The sequence below is a fragment of the Elephantulus edwardii genome, unplaced genomic scaffold, assembly GCF_000299155.1.
Source record: "Elephantulus edwardii isolate Elephantulus edwardi_28Jun2011 unplaced genomic scaffold, EleEdw1.0 scaffold00072, whole genome shotgun sequence".
NCBI lineage: Eukaryota > Metazoa > Chordata > Mammalia > Macroscelidea > Macroscelididae > Elephantulus > Elephantulus edwardii.
Genome location: NW_006399822.1, coordinates 11170161 through 11194561, shown reverse-complemented (window position 1 = coordinate 11194561; position 24401 = coordinate 11170161). Strand labels below are relative to the sequence as shown.

At 43.6% G+C, this 24401-nt stretch overlaps 2 protein-coding genes across 2 annotated transcripts in view; one reads left to right on the top strand and one right to left on the bottom strand.

Annotated features, from left to right (window-relative positions):
• The window catches only part of CFDP1 (craniofacial development protein 1), a 107595-nt gene that overhangs the window by 26386 nt on the left and 56808 nt on the right, over positions 1 to 24401 (bottom strand). The window lies entirely within an intron of this gene.
• Positions 5956 to 6063, top strand: LOC102877663 (dolichyl-diphosphooligosaccharide--protein glycosyltransferase subunit 4-like). The gene has a single exon (XM_006888831.1). It carries the CDS (start codon positions 5956 to 5958, stop codon positions 6061 to 6063), a length of 108 nt encoding a protein of 35 aa, XP_006888893.1.

Genomic DNA, 24401 nt, shown 5'->3' with positions numbered 1-24401 from the left:
TTGTTAGCCATCTGAATGTCGTCTTTGGTGAAGTGTCTGTTCATATCCTGTGTCCATTTTTCTACTGGATTATTTACCTTTATCTTGTTGTGGTGAGATTCCTCATTCTTGATAACATGTCCATTCTGTGTAAGCTAACAAGTCTTGAAGTCTTGCCATCTTCTCTTCTAAGTTATTCTGGCTGAACTTTTTCCAAGATAAATATGTATGTTCTTCTGGTTGTTGTTGTTGCTAGGTGCTGTCGAGTTGAGTACGATTCATAGCGACCCTATGAACAAAAGATCTGAACCCTGTTCTGTCCTGCGCTATCCTCACACATCCTGACACACAAGAATGCACTGCGGCAGTCATTGTGTCAATACACCTGGTTGAGGGTCTTCCTCTCCCTTCACTGACCCTCCAACTTTCCCAGTATCATGTCCTTCTCAAAGGAATAGCCTCTCCTAGCAACATGCTCAAAGCATGTGAGGCAAAGCCTCATCATTCTTGCCTCACTCTTGCTGCACCCTCTCCAAGATATATCTGTTTATTCTCTTGGTGATCCATGACATGTTCAGTGCTCATCTCCAACACAACAGCTCAAAGGTGTCAATACTTTTCCTGCCATCCTTATTCACTCTCAGATGTTTAGCAAGAAATCAGAAAGACTGACCTGAACCTGACACACCTTAGTCTTCAAACTGACATCACTACCACTCAATAATTTGGAGAGGTCCCTAAATGCAGACTTTCCTAGTGCAATGCATCTCCTTATTTCCTGACTGCTGGTACCAAGTATGTTAACCGTGGATCCAAGCAAGATGAAGTTGTTGACAGTTTCAATCTCCTCTCCATCTATCAGGATGTTGCCTATTGGTCCAGTGGTAAGAATCATTGTTTTCTTGACTTTGAGATGCAATCCATACCAAAAGCTGCATTCTTTAATCTTTTTTGAAACAAGTGCTTCAAGTCCTCCTCACTTTCAGCAAGCAAGGTTGTGTCATCTGCATAAAGTGGGTTGTTGATGAGTGACTCTCCAATCCTGATTCCTCTTCATAGGGTCCAGCTTACTGGGGACATTCGTTATTTTTTGTGAATGCCATAATCAGAATGCATCAATTCTTCAATTTTCCTTATTCATTGTCCAGTGTTTTGCATGAATATTAGACAACTGAAAATACCATGGCTTGAGCTAGGTGCGCCTCAATTTGCAAAGTGACAGCTTTGCTTTTTAGCAATTTAAAGAAGTCTTTGCATGAGAATTTCTCAGTGAAATACATTGCTAAATTTTTTTTTCATCACCAGATATCTTGATTGCAGCTTTCATGAAGGCTTACTGTGGATCTAAGTAAAATTAAATCCAAGTTTAGTATTTTTTTCTATCATCCACTTCTTAAACAATATGCCTCTAGAAAAAAAATCTATGAACTTTGATAAATGACAATAATTATAAAAAGGCTTCAAGCTTTTTGTTCATAGTGTCGCGATGAGTCTTGCTCAATTTGATGGCAATCAACAGCAACAACATCATGTTGCTTAAGTCCAATTATGAGTATTTTTGTTTTATGTGAAATGTAGCCAATACTAAAAGCTACTGTAGCCTTTGATAGTCATCCTAAGTGCTTTAGGTTCTCTTTACTTTCAGAGAGTAAGGTTGTGTCATCTGCATATTACAGGTTGTTAATGAGTTTCCAATTCTGTGGATGCTGTGGTCTTCAGAGAATTAAGCATTTTTAATTATTTGCTGAGTATACAGAATGAATAAGTATGTAAAAAGGATACAGCCCTGATGAACACCTTTCCTGATTTTAAACAATGCAATATCCCCTTGTTCTAATGAATGACTCTTAGTCTATGACAGGCTACCCATAAGCACATTAAGTGTTCTGGAATTCTCAGTCTACACCATGTCATCTATAATAACAGCTCTGTGATAAGATTCACATACGAAGTCACCCATTTAAAGTGTAGGAGTCAATGATATTCAGAGTTTTGCAACCACCTCCACAATCTCCTTTTAGAGAATTTCAGCATTCCAAAGAAAAATCACCTACCAGTAGCAATCAGTCCCAGTCACCCACACCTCCAGTCTCTGCTCTAGGCAGCCACTAATCTACTTTCAGTCTCTGCAGATTTGCATATTCTCTCAGGCAATGTTTTCCTTTGAAATTGAAAGCAGATTCTCTATGTAAGCATTCAGAGAAACAGTCTCTCAGTTGGTAGGCACTTAAACTGTCTTAATTTGTTTCTTAGTTGGTGATCACATGTGAATTTTTAAAGCTCAGCGGAATCCAAAAATTTCAACTTTAGACAATACTGGAATCTCTGAGCATTGCTTGGAAAGCTGGAGTCCAGATTTCACCAGGAAGATTTTGGATCCATGTTTCTAACAGTGGGTGAAGAGGGTGCCGCTGTCACTTAATAATTTTAAAAATCTGAGTTCTTTTCATTCTCTGAGCAACCCCAACTGATTAAACGAGGACACTAATAAGTACCACAAAAGGCTATGATTAAATGAGAAATCCATCGAGTCCACTCTAATTTATTATGTTCAGAGTGCAGAGGAGTGCACTGAGGAGACAGATACACATAAGTTTTATATCCTTATTTATCTACAAAACCCAGCTATGCAAATAAATAACTTCATCTGGAGAAAACTGGCACCCAAGAAGCACAGCAGTAGCATGGGAGTGAGAACTGGGGAGCAGAGAGAGCCACAGAGTGTTGGAGATTTGAGAGGTGAGAAGAATTTGCTGCAGGGATAAGATAGGTTCAGAATTCTGGAAAGAGGTAAATGGCACGTGACTGGTGAGGTCTGAGAGCATGATGCCTGACAGGCAATGGACAACCAACACTGCTTGTAATCCCAAATCTTATTCTATCATGTGTCTGAAAACATGGTCTCTAGAACCTGGACAGCGGGAGAAGGAGAGCAAATCTCCTCCCGTGAGAAAAATGGCAATCTTGCTGAGTCTGGACTTGGGAGTCGCTGCTTCTACTCTCTGCTCAACCTTTAGTGACAAATAAATATTTTTATGTTTGGCTTCCTTCCTACCCCCTCCAAACTAATAATCATTCCCTGCAATTTCATTCCAGAATATTTTCATCACCCAAGAGTAAACCCCTGTGTCTGTCAGCATTCACTGCTTCACCCACCTGCCTTCTGTCCTTTTGGACTTGCTGACTGAAGAGTTCACATAAATAGGATCATAGAATGGGTGGCCTTTGCTGACTGGCTTCTTTCACGAAGCATGATGCTCCCAAGGTTCAGCCGGGTTGTAGCATAAATTATTCATGGATTTTTAGAGCTGAAAACATACGCGTGAGCAGATCCACATTTCATTTGCACCTGCAGCAGGAGAGGAATTTGGGCTGTCTCCACCTCTCGGCGATTGTGATTAATGCTGCTGTGAACATCTGTGCACAAGTTTTCTTTTGAACATCAGTTTAAATTCTTTTGAGCAGGACAAATATTGCATAGTGCCACTGTTGTAAAATGGGACTGACATCAGGGTTGAGGGATGACAGAAAAGGAGGGGCGGAATGATGTATATTGCATTGAAACAGATGAGGGAGAGAACTGTTTAAAAGGGACATATGAATGGTTATTCTTATTACAAAAGTCCAGAGTGAATGCCGCATAGTGGAGTAGACTTGGAGGGGGGGACTGCATAACAATGAGGGAGTTTTTCTTTCTTTTCAAGGAGAAGAGTGAACTGGGGAGAAGGGGGTGGGTAGGGAGAAAAGTGCAACAATGAATGACTAGAAACCCTAAGTCTCTGTAAACTTTCATTAAAACTAACTAAAAAAAAATTCTTCAGAGCACATCTTCAGGAGCAGAACTGCTTGCTGGGCACAATAGTTAAACATTTTATTCCTAACTGAAGGGCAGGTGGTTCAGACCCACTATCTGCTCCTGTGAAGAGTAGATTACAGCCTTGGAAACCCTACCAAGCAGTTCTAGATTCTTCTTCAAGGTCACTGTGAAAGAGAACTTGACAACAATAAAAACGATAATCCTATACTCTACTAGCTCTAGAGTCTGAAAAATATTAAAGAGAAAATTGATCTCTTTAACCTAGTCCCCCTGCCTGTTGTCATTTGTATTTTCAGTCGTTCAGGGTACTCAGATTTCTGGAGTGTCCAGGTCCGTGGGGCAGTGGACTGAACACCCAGAGGCTGGACGTGTCTGACTGTTGATGTCAGCTGCTCTGAAGGCATCTGGGAATGTGCTCCACTCTGTGCACTTTCTCTTCTCCCTCCACAAACTCTTCCTGGATGACTTCATCCAGTCCCACACTAGATGCCTATCACTGCCAGATCTCTCCCCTCTCCAGCCATCTCAGTGTCACACTGGGCATCTCCACACGATGCCCTCTCAACTCCTGCAAACCCGCTCCTCTTGAACTTTTCACAGCCTATAGTTGAAAGTAACAACTTCAGACTTCCTCTCCTACTACTGTCCCTCACTCATCCCGTTTCAGGCCTACCCCCCACCTTCTAGGCCTCTCCTCAAGGCACTCCTGCACTGCTCAAATTTTAGTTTGCCACGGAAGTTTATTCTAACCATCATGGAGTAAAGAAGTTAACGTTATGGCAAGAGTTTACATTTTGTTCTTGAAATATATGCTTCTAAACTCTAGACTTCCCTGAAGTACCTCTGATGAGGACTCGAGACTACACCGAAGGCTAGATGACTCACGGTGTGTGGAGGTTGACCATGCCAGACTCACCAGATAGTCTGATAGCAACCTAGTGCGATCAACTTCATGACACAGACCGGCCTCAAAGGAATGGGGATGGGATTCTCTCTCTCTCCCAGTCAAAGCTGTAGACATGGGAGCTCCCTGGGCTTCATGGTTGATGAAAGACACTGGAACACGTCAGAGTGCACCTCTTTTGGCGACATGGCAGTTCCATGGCGGGAACCTTCTCAAACTTGGTCTTATTAGTCTTCTCGCTTGTATCAATTGCCTGTAATAACACTTTGTGTGAGATGAGTCACTTTAGCAGTCACTGGACGTGAGGAAGCAGGTCAGAAGGAAGGGTGCTGTGGTAACGCTAATCTCACGACCTGCGTCTGAGGTCCTGGGGAGGTGTGGTAGTCTGGAGAACCATGTCTTTTTAAGTTGTAAAGTCTGAACTAGTTCCAGATGGTTAGGATCTGGGAGAGCGCTGGGCTGCATGTGTGGCTCGTATCAGAATACAAGTGAAACATTGATCACTGATCTGGATTGATTAAGAGTGTACAGGAATGGACAAACCCAGCCTGCCATTTAATTCTCTCACCTTCACTTCACATTGGTGAATACGTACCCTTTTCAGATTCTTTTTCCTCTATAATCCATATGATTTTAAATAATAGTATATAGTGTATGCAATATGCACATTGTTTATTATTGATCTCCCTGCTGGAATGCACATTCCTTCAGGGCTGGAACTAGTGCCTGATGTTCCCAGATGGGCTTAAAATAACAAATTTAATAGTCTACCAAACCCCAAAAAACCAAAGTCAGTTCTGACCTGTGGCAGCACTCCATCGGTTCTCAAAGGCTCGAAATCTTTAAGAGAGGAGACTACTTATCTTCCTTCTCTGGAATGGCTAGTAAGTTTGAACCACTAACCTTTTGGTTTTTAGCCTGACAGTGCAATGAAGCACTCAATAAGTATGTGCTAAAAGAGTGAATGCTGTTGCACTTATTCACAACATCCCAAAGGAGGAAATAACCTAAACGCCTGTCAACAGAGGAATGGACAAGCAAAATGTGGACACACATCCAATGAATACCTCTCGGTCAGCAGAGAAGTCTTGCCACACATTACATCATGGACAAAGCCTGAAGACGACATGAAGGCACTATGAGTATATTAACCAACAAAGGAGAAAAACTGCATGATTTCACCCATATGAAAAGGAAAAAACTCGGCCTGGAACTTGCTCATGGCAAGCATCGGGGCCAAGCCCGGCGGGTCAGGATGATCACGGACGTGCAGCTCGACGTCTTAGCCAACATGCTGGGCGTGTCACTCTTCCTGCTTGCCGCTCTTTACCACTATGTGGCCGTCAACAATCCCAAGAAGTAAGAACGAGAACGGCGCTTTCCCCTGCCCCAGGGTTCTAGGACATAGTCTGAGGCAAGAGGGAGAATGTGAGGGGCCTTCACACTTTACTTCATCCCTTCTGCACATCACAACATACAAAGCAACTATGTCTGGATTTTTCCAAACAACTTTTATTTCCTCAAAGTCTTCCTTAACCCTATGGAACAAGAAGCTGCCACTGAGTAGGGCCCAGTATAGGGGCTGATTTCTTTTCTACTCCCCTAATACAAAAATAAAAATATTTTTTTTAAAAAAAGGAAAAACTCAAATGTATACAAAATAAACTTGATGAAAAAACTTTATAAAAACCTGTAAAAAGCTGAATTGGCCAAAACTATGTGATAGACGTATTTATGACAATGACAAAGAAAAGAGAAGAGTAGTTGCCAAGTTTACTTCTACACAACCAAATGCCCAATGGGATTCCTTAGTTTAGGAGTTTAAGGGTCATGGATTCATGAGACATTTCTGTTACCTGGCCCAATATCTCTATTCTACCACCTAATCTGGTGTGTAGCGACTGGGGTCTTAAAAGTTTGCGAGTGCCCCTAAGGCACACATGGTCTAGAACAACAGGGAAAAGGAGGTAGATACAGAATGTGTGGTTGACGGTGGTCTCATGTGCCATGACTCCAGAAGAACCGGACGGCACCAGGTCATCATCACTGACCAATCTGATCAAAGATCTCACAGATTATCAGTCAAAAGGGGAGAAATAGAGAATTTCAAACTCTCATGGACTCCAGGCTTTCTGTAGCTGGAGGTGGTGAGGGAAGAGTAGATAAAGCCCTAAAACTATAGTCTGGAGATAATCTTTAAACCTCAAATAAAAAAATATTCCCTGAAGTCTTCCTAAAAGGCAGAAGTAGTTTAGCTTAATTAGTAAAAGGGTGCTGTGAGCAGTATGTTTTTTTTAAAGTGTCTATAATGGAATGAAACTGACAACAGCAATGTGAAAGATTCAAAGGCACCGCAAGGGAGGGACAGTGAGTTTATGTCAGTGGGAAGGAACAAATCAGCAAGGCAGGACAGGAAGGCCACACAACCCAAAGAATGCTAGCTATGTCACTAAAAAGGTATTTGTACAACAGCGAAATTGGTCCATGTTTTGCTGTGTATATTCTCAAGAACACTGTAAAACAAGGACAAATTTTTTAAGAACAAATTTTGGAAAATCATGTTCACCTCACTCAATTCCAATAAATGACATCCTGAAGGAAGTACAACTAGGGTGCTCTGTAGAAGCAAGGATGGTGAGGCTTCGTCTACATACTTTGTTTTTTGTTGTTACGTGCCATCGAGTCATTTGCGACTCATAGCGACCCTATGTGCAAGAGCCCTAAACGCCGTTCTATCCTGCGCCAACCTCGCCGTCTCAAACACACTCATTCTCACCACTCCACTCACAGAATCGATTCATCTCATTGAGGGTCTTCCTCTCCTGCGCCATCCCTCCACTCTCCCAAAGATGATGTCCCTCTCCAAGGACCAGTCCCTCCTTGCAACATGCCCAAAGTATGTCAGACGAAGCTTCAGAATCCTTGACTCCAGGGAACATTTGGCTTCACCTTCTCCAGGACAACCCTGTTTGTTCTCCTATCAGTCCATGGTATATTCAACACTCTTCTGCAGCACCACAACTCAAAGGCATCAATTCTCTTTCTATCACCCCTATTCACTGTCCAACTCTCTGATGCATAGCACATAACTGCAAAGACTATAGCCTGGATCAGGCGCACCTTAGTCTCCAGCCTGACGTCATTGTTCTTCAGTATTCTTATGAGGTACCTCATAGCTGACTTTCCCAATCTCCTGATTTCCTGGCTGCTGTTACCAAGAGTGTTGACTGTGGAACCAAGTACTTTAGATGTGTTAAACAGGAGGGACTAGTCCTTGGGAAAAGACACCAACTGGCAAAGATGGAGGGTCAGAGACAGAGACGAAGACCCTCAGGGCATTGGACTGACACACGGACTGTAACAATGGGCTTGGGCACAGATGAGATGGTGAGGATGGTTCAAGACAGGCCAAGGTTCAGATCTGCTGCTCATAGGAAGCTGTAGTTGACGTGACCTCAACATCATCAACAACACAGCAGCCGTTCTCTGACTGGTTTCTTTCTTGCTGCTTACACTTGGTCAGGTTTGCTCTGCGGAAAACAAAATAGTTCAACCAAGTCAGGGAAAGCATGTGTTCAGGTCAGAAGGTGGCAGACGTTCCTCAATGTTAGTCCTGCGTCTTTACACGGAGACTCATTATCTTGGGAAAGCTTGCAGAATGCCAGAAACCTCATCATAAACTGTAATCTGGGCTACAGGGGTTAAGAAATCAATGACTGACACAAAAACAAAGCTATGAAGCCAAAAGAATGGTAGGTAATCTTTTGGCCATGGTAACAGGATTGGCAAAACCAAAAAAGTGATCCTGGATTATTTTACATCAAGATGGAGCTCTGGAACAAACAGGTCAGTGACTCAACTGAAGACTCTTCGACATGTGGTCAGTGAGTTGTATGTGGAGTTTTATTTTTTTCCCTTCTTCTTTCCTTGTACTGGCTACATCAGAGCTGGGCAGCCTGTGTTTGGTTGGTCTGGGGAACTAGTTTTAAACTCAGATACTGTGTTACATTAAAAGCCAGGGCAACTTGGAAGCAAAACCAAACACTGACTGGGCATAATTAGACATAATTGGAGCAATCAACTAACTCAATACTCAGCCAACTGAGTAACCTCTTGTCAGAATCTGCCAGAAAGAATTATTCACAACTAATAGCTACAGGCAAGGCAGCAGGCTGGGCTGTGGCAGGACGATCACGTCCTCAGCTGCCACATGCAGCCCCTGAAAGGCAGGTGAGTTGGGGAGGCACAAACTTGGTCTCCCGTGGTGGAATCTTGGTGGGTGTGCACATGCAGGGATGAGGTGGCTGGGGAAAGAGCATAGTGCTTCTCACTGAAGATGGGCTTGTGTCTGGAAAGCACTTAGGCAGAGCTGCAGACCGGGTGAAGGCCAGCTGGACCGAGTCACTGAGTGGCCCTGGGGTTAGTTCTCAAAATCAATAATGAAAGTATAGATTTAGGATGGAAGGCCTCAGAGGGGACGGCTCTGTCTTCCAGGTCTAGTTCTGATTTTCTCATCAGGCAAAACTTACTGCCTTTTATCCGTATCTGTGCTCCTCAGTGGGTAACCACACTACTGTGAGGGCAAAGAGCAGAGCACTGGGACAGTTCTCCCAGCACCTCACAGAAAAGGCTATGCAGTGTCTACTTGCTTTCTCAGGAGACTGTGTATGCTGTCTGCTGGTAAGTCTCACAGAATAAGAATGTCATTTACTTTAACCAATCACACACCTCCGCCCATCCTCAAGTACACATAACTATAATTTTACTATTCTGAAGATGCTTCGGGCAGACAGGCCATCCCTTGTGGTGACAAGATGAAAAAGAACTTGCAGTTATTGATGGTTTGAAAATAAAACCAGACACCCTACCAAAACCTACAGGGACCCTACTCACCAGGGCTCCTTCAGTGGGCAGTCTGAGTACAACCAGTTTCCAGCAAGTTACCTAGAAAGTGTGGTGACCCATGTATATCAGAAACCTGCCCACCATGGGCTTCTCAATGGCTGACTCTCTAGAGGCAGATCAAGTTCTCCTCCCTCTGGGTAGGTCTGAACTTTCAACCTTTTGGTTAGCAGTTGAGTCTGTTAACTGTTCGCACTACTCAGAGACTCAGCTGTGACTGACTCTCCTGAATAAAGAATAATGCTCAGGGTCACACAGAGTTAAAGGCCTCTCCCTGTCTCACTGACTGAGGCAGACAATGCGAGGAAGTGATTTATCCAGGGTAGGGGCAGCTCCCTCAAAGGAAGACTGAGGCCTGCAGCTAAGAGTCTTGGCACCAGAGGAAAAACAGGAGTAACATTGTAGATTTAAAGAAACAAACTGAGTAGCATTTGTTCAAACCGCTTGCGTTTAGAAGCAGATTATTTTATTCCCGATAAAACCATCATATTCATATCAATCCTAAGAGTTTGCTAAATCTGAACAGAGGAATCTCTGAGGTGCCCTTCAGATCTATCCTGGGCCATGGTGCCAGAGGCTGGTAGGAAAAGGGTCGTGCGACCAGCAAATGAGAAGCAGGGAGAGAAATCCTGAACCAAGTTTTTCTTTTTAGAAAAAGGAAGGAAATAAAAATATGATGAAAAGAAGTCTTTAAAGTCTTTCTTACTGCATTCCTGTATTTCTACGGCCGAGACCTCCATGAGTTCATGAATACATGGGGAAGGAAGTGGATGATGGTGAACGCACGGTGCTGGGATGCCCCAGTCGTCCTCGGGGAGGGGCCTGCCTCCACCCTGGAGCAGTCATTTCCTGGCATTTCTTCCTCAGTCTCTGCAGCATGATGTGTGGCTGTGAGCACAAGGAATCCGTGAAGTTCGGCCAGGGCTGGAGCATCAACCCTCTCCTCGCTCAGGGACACACGAAGGCCACCTTGCCGCCACAGATCCCTGCACCTTACCCACTGCAGCTGTGGGAACAGCTCTCCTCAGCCCCACAGTTAATTAATCCAAACAAACCCCTTTAAAACAACCAACAGTGAAAACAGGCAAGGAAAAAGATGTCATAAGGATCTCTCTATAGCTGCAATCCCAGCTGGACAGAAGACCCCGCTGGTCAGCACCTCTCCAGAGAACATGTGCACTCTCCTAGTATGCAAATCAAATCTGATAGGTTCCAGGCGCCTGCAAGGCTCACAGCAGCCCCTGTGTTAATTTCAGGGTAGAACTGCTCCACAGAGTTTCCTCAGATCTTTCTTAAAGATCGCCAGGCCTTTCTTCTGCCTTGGGACACAAGCCTCTGGAAAAAAGCTGACGGCCCTTTTAGATGTCATGCACCAGAGGGAGGTTCCACCAAGAGAAAGGAGACAGAAAGATGAAATGGTCATTTAAGGCGCGATAAGGGCCAAACTGTCACTATTCAACTTGTCAACACAAGGCTAAGAAAGACTCAAATGGTAGCACACTCCCAGCACAACGGAAATCCTACCAAATCAAAGAGGATCTGGAGATGAGGAACACAGAAATGCTATGGGCTGTTCCAGCCTGTCCTCCAGGGTTATGATGAGGTGGAACTGATAACAATGGGTGTTTGGGCTCCAGAATGATCACAGGATCAGGCGAGAGACCATTAGAGTGGATGAATCACCTGAGAACTGACGAGGTGCCCCTCCAAATAAACGACTCACTTCACCCTCCCACCCCCTGCTCCCATGTGGCCAAGTCAAAGTTCAGCTTTTTCTGAACAAAGACGGACCCACAAGCACCTTCTCTGCCAGGCACTCTTCTAGGAACAGGAAGCAGCTGACACAAGATGCACAACCTCTGTCCTGAGGAGCTTCACCACCACAACAGGCGAACCAGGCCAGGGAGTCAGGGAGAGGCCACAGTGATGAGTGTGTGGGCGTCACCAGCAGAGAGGCTGGGGAGGCCACGGAGGAGGAGCCAACTGTGTTGACTCGGAGATGAGAGAATGGAGCAAAGTGAAAACGTGGAGACTGAGAAGGGCAGGTGATCCTGGGCTTAGTGTACTATACGCGCAGTGCTGGGCGCGAGCAGCTATGTCATGCATATACAAACACCATGTATTTTTATGTCCCACCCTCACTTTCTAGCCAGAATACTCATCAAGGAAGTAAGAACGGTGAGAATTTGTCTTAAGTACTTGGGACACGGTATGAAGGGGACCAATCCATGGTCAGAAGACGGTCAGCAGAAAAAAAAAAAAGGAAGACCCTCAATGAGATGGACTGACAGAGTGGCTGCAACAGGAAGCCTCCGCCCAGCAATGACTGTGAGGATGGCACAGGACCAGGCTGCATTCTGCCGTGTTGTATGTTGGGTCACCATGAATCATCTGTGGGAGAAGGATGTGCAGTCTCCTCCCATGCGATTTACTACCTCAGAAAACCTGATGGGAGGGTCAGCTATGAGTCAGTTCCAACTTGACAGCACACAACACCACCACCAATCATTTGTTGGACTGACACAGTGACTGTAACATTGGGCTCAAGTATATCAGAGATGAGGATAGCACAGGATTTAGATCTGTTGTTCATGGGGTTGCTGTGAGTACTATGTGACTTGAGAGCACTTAACAACAATAACAATGAGTCACTTTTGTTTTCTGCAAGCAAGGCTGTGTCGTTTGCATATCACAGGTTGTGAGTGAATCTTCCCTTAATCCTGATGCTCTATTCTTCTTCATACAGTTCAATTCCTCAGATTATTTGCTCAACATATATAATGATTAGCTATGCTGAAAAGATACCATCCTGAAAACCTTTCCCTGATTGATAAACCACATAGTTCTTGTTCTTTTCAAATAACAGCTTCTTGGTCTATGTATAGGTTCTACATGGGCACAATGAAGTGCTTTGAGACTCATATTCCTAAAAAAACTGTTATGTATAATTCATTATGATCCTTCCTAAATTGCCTCAGTGTAGTCAATAAAACAAAGCAAATATCTTTCTGGTATTCCATGCTTTTAGCCAGGATCCATCTGATGTTAGCCAATAACATTCCTTGTTCCAAGTCATCTTTTGAACTGGCTTTGATTTCTGGCAGGTCCCTGTCAATGCACTGCTCCAGCCATTTTTAAATCATCTTCAGCAAAAATTTACTTGTGTGTGATACTAATGATACTTTCCAGAATTTCTACATTCTGCTGGATCACAATTCTTTGGAATAGGTAACAAATAAGGATCTTTTCCAACTGGTTGGTCAGGTAGCTGTCTTTCAAATTTCTTAGCATAGACTAGTCAGCATATCCATTGAATGCATCCATTTGTTAAAATATCTTAATTGCTTCCCATCAGTTCCTGGAACCTTGTTTTACACTAATGCCTTCAGTGCAGCTTGGACTTCTTCCTTTACTACCACTGCCTCTTGTTTCTTTTTATTCTTGAATTGGATGAGTGTCAACCAATTCTTTTTGGTAAAATGGCATCTTCTTTTGATGCTTGCAACATCATTCATTATTTTGTCCATATAATCCTTCACTACTGCAATTTGAGGCTTGAATTTTGTGTTCAATTTTTTCAGCTTGAGAAACTCTTTCAGTTTCCTAACTCCGTTTTTGCACATTTCACTGTAATACACTGTCTTCCTGAGCTGTCCTTTGGAATCTGTTCAGCTTTCTTAATCATTAGCCTATGTTCTAGAGCAAGCTTCAGTCTCTTCTGACATCCTTTTTGGCCTTTTCTGTGTTTTTTTTGGGCCTTTCTTCAGTCTCTTCTGACATCCTTTTTGGTCTTTTCTGTGTTTTGGGGGCCTTTCTGCTGCCTTCAAGTATATCCTTGATGTCATCCCACAACTTAGCAGTCTTTGGGCATTAGTATTTAATGCATCGAATCTATTCTTGAGATGATTTCTACATTCAGGTAGAATAAAGATTGTATTTTGGCTCTAGAAGCCTTGTTTTAACTTTCCTCAGCTTCACCTTCAGCAAAATGAGCAAGTGATGGTCTGTTTCTGCCAGTTCCTGATCTCATTCAGACTGGTGATACTGAGCTCTTAGTAGAGGAACTTGCACATTTTGGGACCCATATTGTACAGTGTTTCTTCCTAGTTTATTATTGGTTCTTGTTGTGCAAAGCTTTTCATCGTCATGAAAATTGACAGTGCTCTTTTTCTAAGATTTGGGATTTTGCTTATCATTTTAAATGGACTTTCCTATTCAGGGTGAGGGGGTAAAGAGAAGAACTGCTGGTTTGTTGATGGGAATGACTGGGCCAAAAGGGAGAGAATGATGGCGAAGCAGGAAGAGCCAGGAACAAAGCCCCTGAGAGACAGAGTGGTGAGGTGCCCAGTACACAGGTGGAGTGGGGGTCTGGAGATGGTACTAGAGGAGACTAGTAACAGGGGCAAGGAAGAGAGATGCTTATGGCTCCTGAAGGGTAGTGGGACCTCTTCAAATACTGGTCTACTCTGAGGAAGAGGCTATCTAAATTTTACCACCCTTTGTTCCTCCTATTGCTGTTGTAAAACACCCTCTGAGTTAAAAATGTTCAGCTATTACATGAGGTTGATTTGGCAAGATATTCTCAAAGTAGGTAGCACTAAGCCACCACCTACCATTTATGCCATTTGTCAATCAGCCGGCTCCATTTTCAGTTCATTTCACAGTACCAGGCACTGACTTCACCACTCCCTCTTCACTGACAATGACCTCAATGCCTGGGAAGGGCTTACCCTCATCTTCCCTCCCTTCTAGGACGTCACTCTACACGACTTCAATATCCACAGAGGCTTGAAACTTGGTCTTCTAATGTTCAATCTTCTCAGCACTAGTTGGCTTTTCCTTTAGCCCAACTCAGCCACCACAGTCACATAAACATTCTCTCGTGACCAACATACTACCTCTGCAAACTGTATTTCTTCCATTTGCTGATCATTTCTCCTTACCCTGTTCCACACTGCGGCACTCCCACTACCTCAATGGTGAGCCTAGGAAGGAGAGAGTCTGGAAACAACGGGAGTAATGAGGAAATCCCTATTGCATTTCCAGTTCTGGAGGAATGTGAAGTAGGGGAGAAAGCAGCCCTGCACGGGGGGAAGCAGTGCTTCCTGGGAACCAGCGGGCTCAGTGCAGTGAAGGTAACAAGTTAAAGGGATCATTCATCCAGGATGTCAAACTGAAGAGAGATCAAGTTGCTGGTGTACACAGGTATGGGAGGATGGGGGGGAAGTGGGGCAGGAGTCCTATCAGGGAATGTTCAGAGCAGAGCACCATACATCTGACCAGGCCCGAGGAGACCAAGAGCTCTGGTGATGACCTTGATGGACTGGCAGCCTGGACAGTAACAGGAGATTACCAGGTGATTGCCTTCACCTGTGACTGGACGTGACCTTTATGTCAGGAGCGTGCAACAGCTCAAGGTCCAGGTTTTTTACTGCTGTTTTCTGGCTTATGCACGTTTCCTGTGTTTGTTTTTCTGGCCAGTAACTCAGAGGTACAGGTAGTCCCTGATGAATGACACATTCAAGTCTAATGGAACCACGATGACAATCGTCAATTTTGTGTTTGTTTCTGTTCATGTTTGTTTTCCTCCCCGCCCCCCGAGGGGTTATGTTACAAGTTATTGCTGGTAATGTGTAATACACACAATGCTGTGGTGTGTAATTTGCTGATGTTTATCATAATGTTTCCACTTCCACAGAAAAAGAAAAGATAGGATATATAAAGATATTGACAACAAAAGACAATAATAATAAAAACTTGAAGGGGGTAAAAAATACTCATTTATGTCTGAATTTAGGGCTGAGTAATTATTGGGACAGAACCCTAGAGTAAGCCAAGGATCACCAGCAATTCTAGAAAACAGAGTTGAGTCTCATAAGTGAGAAACTGTCCTTTTATACCCGAGAAATGCCGTTATTTGTTCCTAACATTTAAGCTGGTCTCACAATAGCTGGCATGCTGCCAGGAGGCTAGTCTGGAAAACAACATCATGCTGGGAAAGAGGACAGGTCCATGTTAAGTGAGGAAGACACTCAACAAGATGGACTGGCGCAGTGACTGCACACTGCACTCACCACATCAGAAACCAGGAGGAGGGGGCGGGAGATGCAAGGTTCAGATGTGCTGTTCAGAGGGTCTCTAGGAGTTGTAGTTGACAGAGGGGCAGTGCAGGAGAGGAAGACCCTGGAGAAGATGCCAGACTGACACAATGACTGTGGCAATGGGCTCAGTTATGTCAGAGATAGGTTGGCTCAGAGACAGGGCGGAGTCTAGATCCACTGTTCTTAGGGTTGCTATGGGTCGTAGTCAACTCAACGGCATATGATGACATCAACATCTGAAAGATAGCTTCCTTGGGCATAAAGGACGTCAAGGTTATAAGTTCTTTTTTCTCAGAGTTATTAATATACTGCTTAATTGTCTTTTGTATCCAATTTCTATACAAACCCACATGTGAATTTGGCTCTCAACTGGTTTCTCGTCTCAAATTATTGGAGTTTTATCGATAGTAACCCTGTGGCTACCTTTAAATCATAAACATCACCAACAATCAATCACTAAAAGAAAAAATAACTTGAGAGAAGAAAGAAATTCTGCTTGCTCAGAGACAAACTGATTTAAAGAGGCTGTTTTTCTTGAGTGAGCTAGAGAGGATCCCTGTCCCGCAGGATGATGCCTAGTTAATCATGTTTACTGCTGGTGTTAAGTGCCGAGCCTGCGATTCATACGACCCTATGAAGGAGAGTCCTCAACACTTGGGTGTCTCTCATCCTCTCTCCAGGTTCACAGGGTTTCCAGAGGCAAGCTTTACGGAAGTGGATGCCACTCTTCCTTCCTGTTTACTTATAGAAGTGAAAATTTCTTTTCTCTTTTTCCTATGTTGAAATGTTTACCTAAAAACTAAGCCACTAATGTCACTCTGTTCCAAGCTGTTTCATGTCAGAGTAATGGATGGGGAAACACTACTCCATGAAATGTCAGAGTCTTGAGGGAGATGGGAACCCAGCAAATCTATTTAAGACCAGTTTTATCAAGGTTCTGCATTCAGAAGAGAATTGAGGCATTCTGACTGATAAATCTTTCTACAAGTGAAGTGAACGCTTGAATAAAAACACTAAGAAAACAGCAGCCCCTCGATCTGTTCGCTCCTCTGGGAAGACAGGCCCTTTCCTCGCCTTCTGGTTCTCATTTGCTAAGAGCGAAAGAGTTAACTCATAAATTAAGGAATGTTGTTTCAGTGCCACAGAAAGCTTTTAAGGACAGGGTCAACGCAAGGACCAGATTCTTCATTAACTCATTAACAAGACAGGTCACTGTGGCCTCAGGGTTCATTTATCAGCAGGAAAACCTCAGCTGGTAATGGCTGCTTGCTTCCGTCCCATCTCAACATTCTCGAATGGGGAAGGAGACGCCATGGTGGGTCTGTTTCCTGACTTGGAAGGAAAGAAAATATTTTCCCGATGACTATTCTTTTCTTGAGTTAGTGTTACATTTGGCCCAACAGCGTAATGGACAAGGATGGGGCTTCTACTCCCAGAGCACTTTCTAATGCTTTTTCTGTTCTCCACTTAATTATGCTCTAATGATGCTATGTGCATCTCACTGAGCTTTCATGACAGAGCACCAGGTTGTAAATGAAATTTTATGTAAATGTTAATAGCTGTAAATTAGGCAAGTTCAGCAGTAATTGTCTGCCTGACCACCTGCCCCAGATACCAGCAGCTACAATTCTCCTGGAAGGCTGCTGCTTTGAGTCACTGATCACACTCCAGAGTGGAACTCAAAGCTATTAGTAAATCGATGGAAATCCAACTGGCTTTGAGCTGATGTTCAGAAAGGCTTTCTTTTGTAGTGTTGGTCCTGGCATCTAGATGGGGAAAACTGTGAAGCATCAGCCAGCTATCAAGAGAAGATGGGTAGTTTCTCACCAACTAAGTAAGTGGATTAGTAATGAGCTTAAAGGAAAATTCCCAGGTAATATGTCTCAGAGGGGAATTATAAGTACTGCCCCTGCGGATCTGTCAGGGCTTTGGCATTTACACCCTTCTGGCCTTACTACAACTAGTAGGAGGGGTCAGGAGTGTACAAGAAAAAAGAGTGCCAATTTCCCACCCTCCCCAGCCCAGGCTAGTCACACTGACATGCTCTCCAGAGTCAGGAAAAGAAGAGACAGCTACAGTATTTTGGGAGGAGGCAAAGCTGCTGTGTTCCCTTTTCACCTCTGTTTTATGTTTGCTACCATTTCCACCACTAGTCTCTGTTCTCGCTTTATTGCTTTTCTCAAGTGGCTAGGTAAGGAGGTAGAAGTAACTGCCTAAGAACCCAAGTTCCAACCTCTGCTCAGTTTGGGCTTCCATTTTCTACATAAGGTGGTCTTCTTACTGCTAAATCACTGGTGGTGTTTTATTGATTCGCAATGATTGCATATACATCTACTCCAATCAAAATGTTTCAAATACAACCCTACCAAGCTGAAGTCCCAGGCCACCCCTGGAAGTTTCCCATTGACAGCACAGGGCCACAGAATCCACTGCCAGCACCACTGGTGTTCCCTATGCTAGGGGGTTCTCACTGACATCAGAGTTCATTTTCTGCTGTGAGATGCACAGAAGACCACAACTTTCTATGACTGAGGAGAAAATTCTGGATCTTTTATTTTCTTTTATAAGAGAATATATTAAATTTTTATTCCATGAGCTTAAGTCTTATACACACTTATTTACATATGTACTCTGCCCTATTTATCTCCTGCTCCCTTTTCCGACTTCCTATTTTCTTTCTCTTTACCACTTTTTTAGTCCTCTTCTTCAATCTCCATATAAATCATCTTATCCCTACCTGCTGTCTAGATCCAAAAAACCAAATCCAAGTTTGTTGTCACAAAGTGGATTCAGACTCACGGATTCCTTCTGTGTACAGAGAACAACTGCACTCCACAAGGTTTTGTTTTCAGGGCAGGTACCTTAGAAGGCAGACTGTCAGGCCTTTCCTTCAAGGCACTTCCAAGTGGGTTCACACCTTATAGTTGGTTTTGGATCTTTTATTTTTTTAAAAAATGTTACTCACTGCACTCACAAATCCTTATAGGCACTTATTTCTCTGATATCTCTCCCCATTCTCCAGGAAGAAAATGCCAAGGTAGGAGAGTATATACTGTCTTTCAGATTCCTAACAGCTTTGGAAAAAAAAAAAAAAGAGTGTTTTGGTTACCAGCTGACCCACAAAGAGAGGGCCTGGAAAGGTTAGTTAAAGAGGAACACGAGGGGCAGGGAGGAGCGAGGTCACTGCTGGTTCACAATCTCCCACCCCTAGTGGCAGCCAAAGTCAACTCCATCCAGTTACAGGTCTGACTATCACGAGCGCCTACCCTCTACCCTCCAGAGTACAGCATTCCTTCTCTAGACTTTTATGTAGAGCAGCTTGGGTCAAGGATGGTCCTCCTGCTGCCACTGGAAGGCATCATAGGTCACTGATTCTCAATTTTGGTGCTTTGGGCCCCAGGACATACTTCGAAATGCCTGCAGACATTTTTTGGTTGTCACAAAAGGGAGTGGAAGAGGAAGGGAGGAAAAACACTACCAGGGAAACATCCTATGACACACAGTTCCCCACAACAAAGAATGATGCAGCCCCAAATGGTGAGGAATGTTGTTGTTGTTGTCATGTGCCGTCGAGTCATTTGCGACTCATAGTGACCCTATGTACAAAAGCCCTAAACCCTGCTCTATCCTGTGCCAACCGCATTGCCTCTGACACACCCATCCCGATTACCCCGGTCACTGAATCAATCCATCTCATAGAGGGTCTTCCCCTCCTGCGCTGTCCCTCCACCCTCCCAAGCATGATGTCCCTCTCCAAAGACCTGTCTCTCCTTACAACATGTCCAAAGTATGTCAGACGAAGCCCCAGAATCCTTGCCTCCAAGGAGTAGCCTGGTTTAACCCTCTCTAGGATGAATCTGTTTTCTTGGCAGTCCATGGTACATTGAATACTCTTCTCCAGCACCACAGCTCAAAGGCGTCAATTCTCCTTCTATCCTCCCTAGTCATTGTGGGATAGAGGGTGAGAAACGGCAGCAGCTCGCAGATCCCCTGCTGTGATAAGGATGGTTTTTGTGAAAGGATCCTGAGCAACTTAGAAGAAAGCTGGGTTTAAGGTCAAAACCACCTGGGATCAAGTCCTGGAAGTGCTAACTTCTGGTTGTTCTTGGGGAAGATGGGTGGGCATGTCTGTAGCATACCATTAAATATTTCTAAATGGCATCCAGCAAAATTTCTCCGTATTTTAAATGATTAGAGAACAAGATGCTAGGGCATTACACAGGCTAATCTCTCTGCATGTCCTTGCTCTTTTCTCATATTTAACAGCCATTCTTTTGTTAAGAGATTGTCACCATTATAATTATTATTGTGTTATTATCATTTTTAGGATTCCAATTCTGAACAGCTTTCCCATATAATACCCTCCTACTAATATGCTGACTCAATTTTTCCACAGCAGCAAAGGCACTGTTCTACATCACACAGACAACAAACAAATGGTAATGAAACTATTGCAAGATGACGAATTTTACAGAAAATATACAGAGATGACAAACCAGCCAGGGCATTTCCCAGACTTCAGAGAGCCCTGATATCTTCTACAAAGACATTAAACAGAGTTACAAAGAAATACAACTCTTCTGTCAAAAAGAAAGCCACTTACTTATATTATTTAATATGTAATATGCTCAGAATTGTTTGAATTTGTCAGTATGTTGGTATTCTTCTCTATTTTTAATACTATAAATAGGGAGAACAAGAAGTTTGAGAACCATCGATGTGGGGCAACATGTGTGTATTTTCTCTCTCTCTTTTCCCACCTCCAGATTCTTATTAGCAAGGAATAATTCACACCACTGATTCCAAAATAACAAAGCTCAGCAAAGATAGCAATGCTGTGAAGCAAATCAAGTGTTCAATTTTCAGTTACACTCGTGCTGCGTTTTTTCTTTAAAGACTCTTACACAGCAAAAAGCAAAAGAAGGCCCTCACCAGAAATACCTGCCTTGGGTTTGCAAAAATCACTGAACCAGTCTTTCTGGAGGGGCCATGCAGTCATGGCATGACGTACCTAAGTTGCTCCTCACCACGACCACCACCACCACCATCACAAGCTCCCCTTCCATCAGACAATCCCCTGCAGGACAATCCTTCTCCAGGGGTACGCTGTTGGATGACTACAAATCACAGTGACCTCATGAACAGCAGATCTCAACCTTGCCCTAGCCGGTACCACCGCATCAACGCTGACATATTTGAGCCCACTATCACAGTCACAGTGTCACTCCATCTCGTTTAGGGTCTTTCTCTCTTGGTGATGAGAGCCCTAAGCAAACACATTTAAGAACATGAAAAACAATCGGTTTTGGGGTTTGTTTTTTTAAAATTTAAGGAGTCCTTGTGGGACAATGGTCATGTGCTCAGCTGCTAACAGAAATGGTGAAGGTTCAAACTGAAGGAGGCTCTGAGGTGGTCAGTCTGTAAAGGTCAAAGCCTTGGAAGCCTAAGGGCAGTTTTCTCTGCCCTGTAGGGAGTCGCTAGTCAGAATTGACTCAGTGGCAACCAGGGTGGCGTTTAGGGGGTGGAGTTTTTAATTACAAACCAAAAAAATCTTCTGCTCTAGCTGGGATGCCTTTCACCATCTATTTACCAAAGTCAATCTCAGTGCTAGCGTGCCAAAAGCACCATCTAAGATTTTCACTGTTTTGATTTCTGGTGTGAGCAAGCCTCACATTTGCATTGCTAATGATGTTTTCCAAAGAAAATGGAAAATTATCTGCTGAAAGATGACTAGCTTTCTACCCAATTGAATAACACATATTTTCTACCTTTTAAACAGCCGCTGTCTTAAGTTTAGGATACTTGTCTGTGACTTGCCCCCAAATTCCCTGACCCACATCAAATACAAAACGGCTTCTGCAAGAAGATTGTGTCAGAAAGCAAGACCAAGGGCCTGTTCTGTAAGGCAGCTTTATTTCACAGACCTGTGGGATTGAGGGGGAAAGCAAGGAAGAGGTGTAGGACTTTCTGAAGAAGGTGAGGCAGCTGAATTTGTCTCAACCACTGACTAGGGAATGAGTCAGGTGGTCAGGTGGTAGATAAAGTTCCCTGGCGCCAAAGTCCTGGGCTAAATCCTCAATCCTGGTATTAGCCAAATAAAAGAAGTCCTGTTGTTTATAGGGTTGCTATAGGTCATACCCGAACTTGATGGCACCTAACAGCAAAGGGAAATAGCAATGAAAAAGTTCTATACTACAAGCGGCTAAAGGAAGCATACGTCTTTTTCCTTTTAAGATCCCTCTGCACAGGTAGAATTGTGGACCGCCAAAAGAACAGATCAGACTGTCTAAGAGGGAGTGCAACAAGGGTGCGAGGATGGTGAAAATTCAGCTCACATACTGTGGGGATGTTGTGCAAAGGGGCCAGTCTTTTTCCAAAGATCTCACACTGGGAAAGATGGAGGGTCAGAGACAGACAGGACAATCCTGAGAAAGATGAACCGATACCGTGGCTCGCACATATCAGATCATGAGGACGGCCCAGAACAGGGCAAGATCTACTGTTCACAGGCTTGCTATGGGTCATAGTCAACTTGACAGCACTTAACAACAACAATCTACTGTATACACAATATGAACAAATAAGCTGGTGTGTAAGAGAGAGCCAAGTAACCCTTATTAATAATAATCACTAAGGTGTAATAAGGCCTCAAGGTTTCTGGATCACCTGCCCATTAAGGTTTTAATAAAACTGGCTCAAGCTATCATTTCACTTATGTGGGAAAACCTGCATTCACCCATTTCCAGCTTCAATTTTTGTTTTTGCTGAGTTGATCACCTCTGTTCTTCGATTCATTGTCAACTCATACTGTCTACATGCACCATCATGAATCCACTCTCAAGTCCACCACTCGGGAAAAGCTGCAGATCATATCAAACTCACTGAAGGGCTCAGAATTAAGTGGGGAGGGAGAGGAGTGAGAAAGTGCACAGGGAGAATCCTGAAGCTGGTACCATAAATAGTTAAAAGTGGAAGAGAGTATGGGCTACTTCTTACACACTTGAGAATTTTTCATTGGCTATTCCTTTCGGCAAGGTGGTAGATGGGCAAAAAAAAAAAGAGCTAGTTCATTACCTACCAGGAAATCCTCAGCGGCCTCAAAATTCAGGACAAGTTAATCTTATTCAGGGAAACATCAAAGTACATTCTAGGAGCAGTAAAACTTTGACCAAGGAAGAACTAAGATCAGAACTGACTCCTTTCAATCTTTGGGAAGCTCATTTGTGATGCTTCTCCTGGCCTGTGTGGGGTGGGACACTGCACTTTAACACTGCCCATACTTAAGAGTCTCCTCACCAGCTAATCCAAGGAGCAAGAGAGAAATGAAAACGGAGACTATAAGGCATACAGCTTCATGCTCACAAGGCTGGCAACACTGAAGCCTGCCAAGACCCAGGACTGGAGCCAGGGAAAGGCATCTGCTGCTAGACCTGTCCAACCACTTTGAAAAATAAACGGGTGAAATATTTTTGATTAACAATGAAAAACATCTGAGACTCAGCGAATAGAGTCTTAGCTTTTCAGACTGCCAAAAGAGCAAATGGGTAAGTCTCGGAAAAGGTGCAGCCAGAGTGCTCCTTGGAGGCAAGGATGGTGAAGTTTTGTTTGACGTATTTTGGACATGCTCTTAGGAGAGACTATCTAGAACATCATGCTTGGGAAGCTGGTGCGTCATCAAAGGAGAGAAAGACCCTCAAGGAGACGGAGTGACACAAAAACCACAAGGGGCTCAACTGCGTCAGAGATGATGTCTCTTCTTCATAGTGTCAGGATGCATTGTACTCAACTCGACAGCATTTTAATAATAACAAAGTGAGTTAAAACCAGTATGTTATAGCTTAACCTTATATGTAAGTATTTAACGTTCCCTGACTGCTAAGCACAAGAAGCCCTGGTGGCACAGTGGTTAAAATGCTTGGCTGCTAACCTCAAGGTCCCCAGCCCCCTTGAAGGAGGAGGAGGCAGCGGCTGTGCACTTCTGTAATGAAATACACGCTTGGAAACCCTGACGGTAGTTCTGCCCCTTAGGGTTGCCATAAGTCAGAACTAGACAGCAGTGTCAATTTATACAAAAGTACAGTAAGATTCTCGTTTTGGTAATGTATATAATGGACGATGTACATACATTTTGGAGTCACAACAGGAATATATTTCTTCCAATTGGGTCCTTGTTAAAAATGTTAGACAAAACAATAACCTCAAGAGATTTTATGTTCACAAGGAAAAGTATAAAATTACTTACAGTTTGTTTTTCCCAGCAATTGCAAATAGCTGGAACTAACATTGGAAAAAGAAGCTCTAGTGGCCTAGTGGGTAAGCAGTTACATTACCAACTGACAGGTAGGTTACTTGAATCCATCAGTGGCTCTGAGGGAAAAAGATGAGCAATCTCCTCGCCTGCGATTTACAGACTCGGAAAATCTGTTGGAGTGTCAGCTATGAGTAGATTCTGACTCAACAGCACATACTTGTTACATGCCTTTGAGTCAACTATGACTCCCAGCAACCCTAACAGATCTGAACCCAGTCCTCTCCTGTGCCATTTTAATCATCGCTGACATACCTGAGCCCACTGCTGCAGTCACTGTGTGACCACCCTTGCCTAATAGTGTGCAGATCACAGACTGGGAACTAGCACCTGTTTTGATGGCAACAAATACAACTCTAAGAAAACACCGCTGTATTATTGGCTTTTTCC

Excerpts from the sequence above, each read along its gene's own strand:
- LOC102877663 (XM_006888831.1), top strand. The coding sequence starts at position 5,956 with ATGATCACGGACGTGCAGCTCGACGTCTTAGCCAACATGCTGGGCGTG.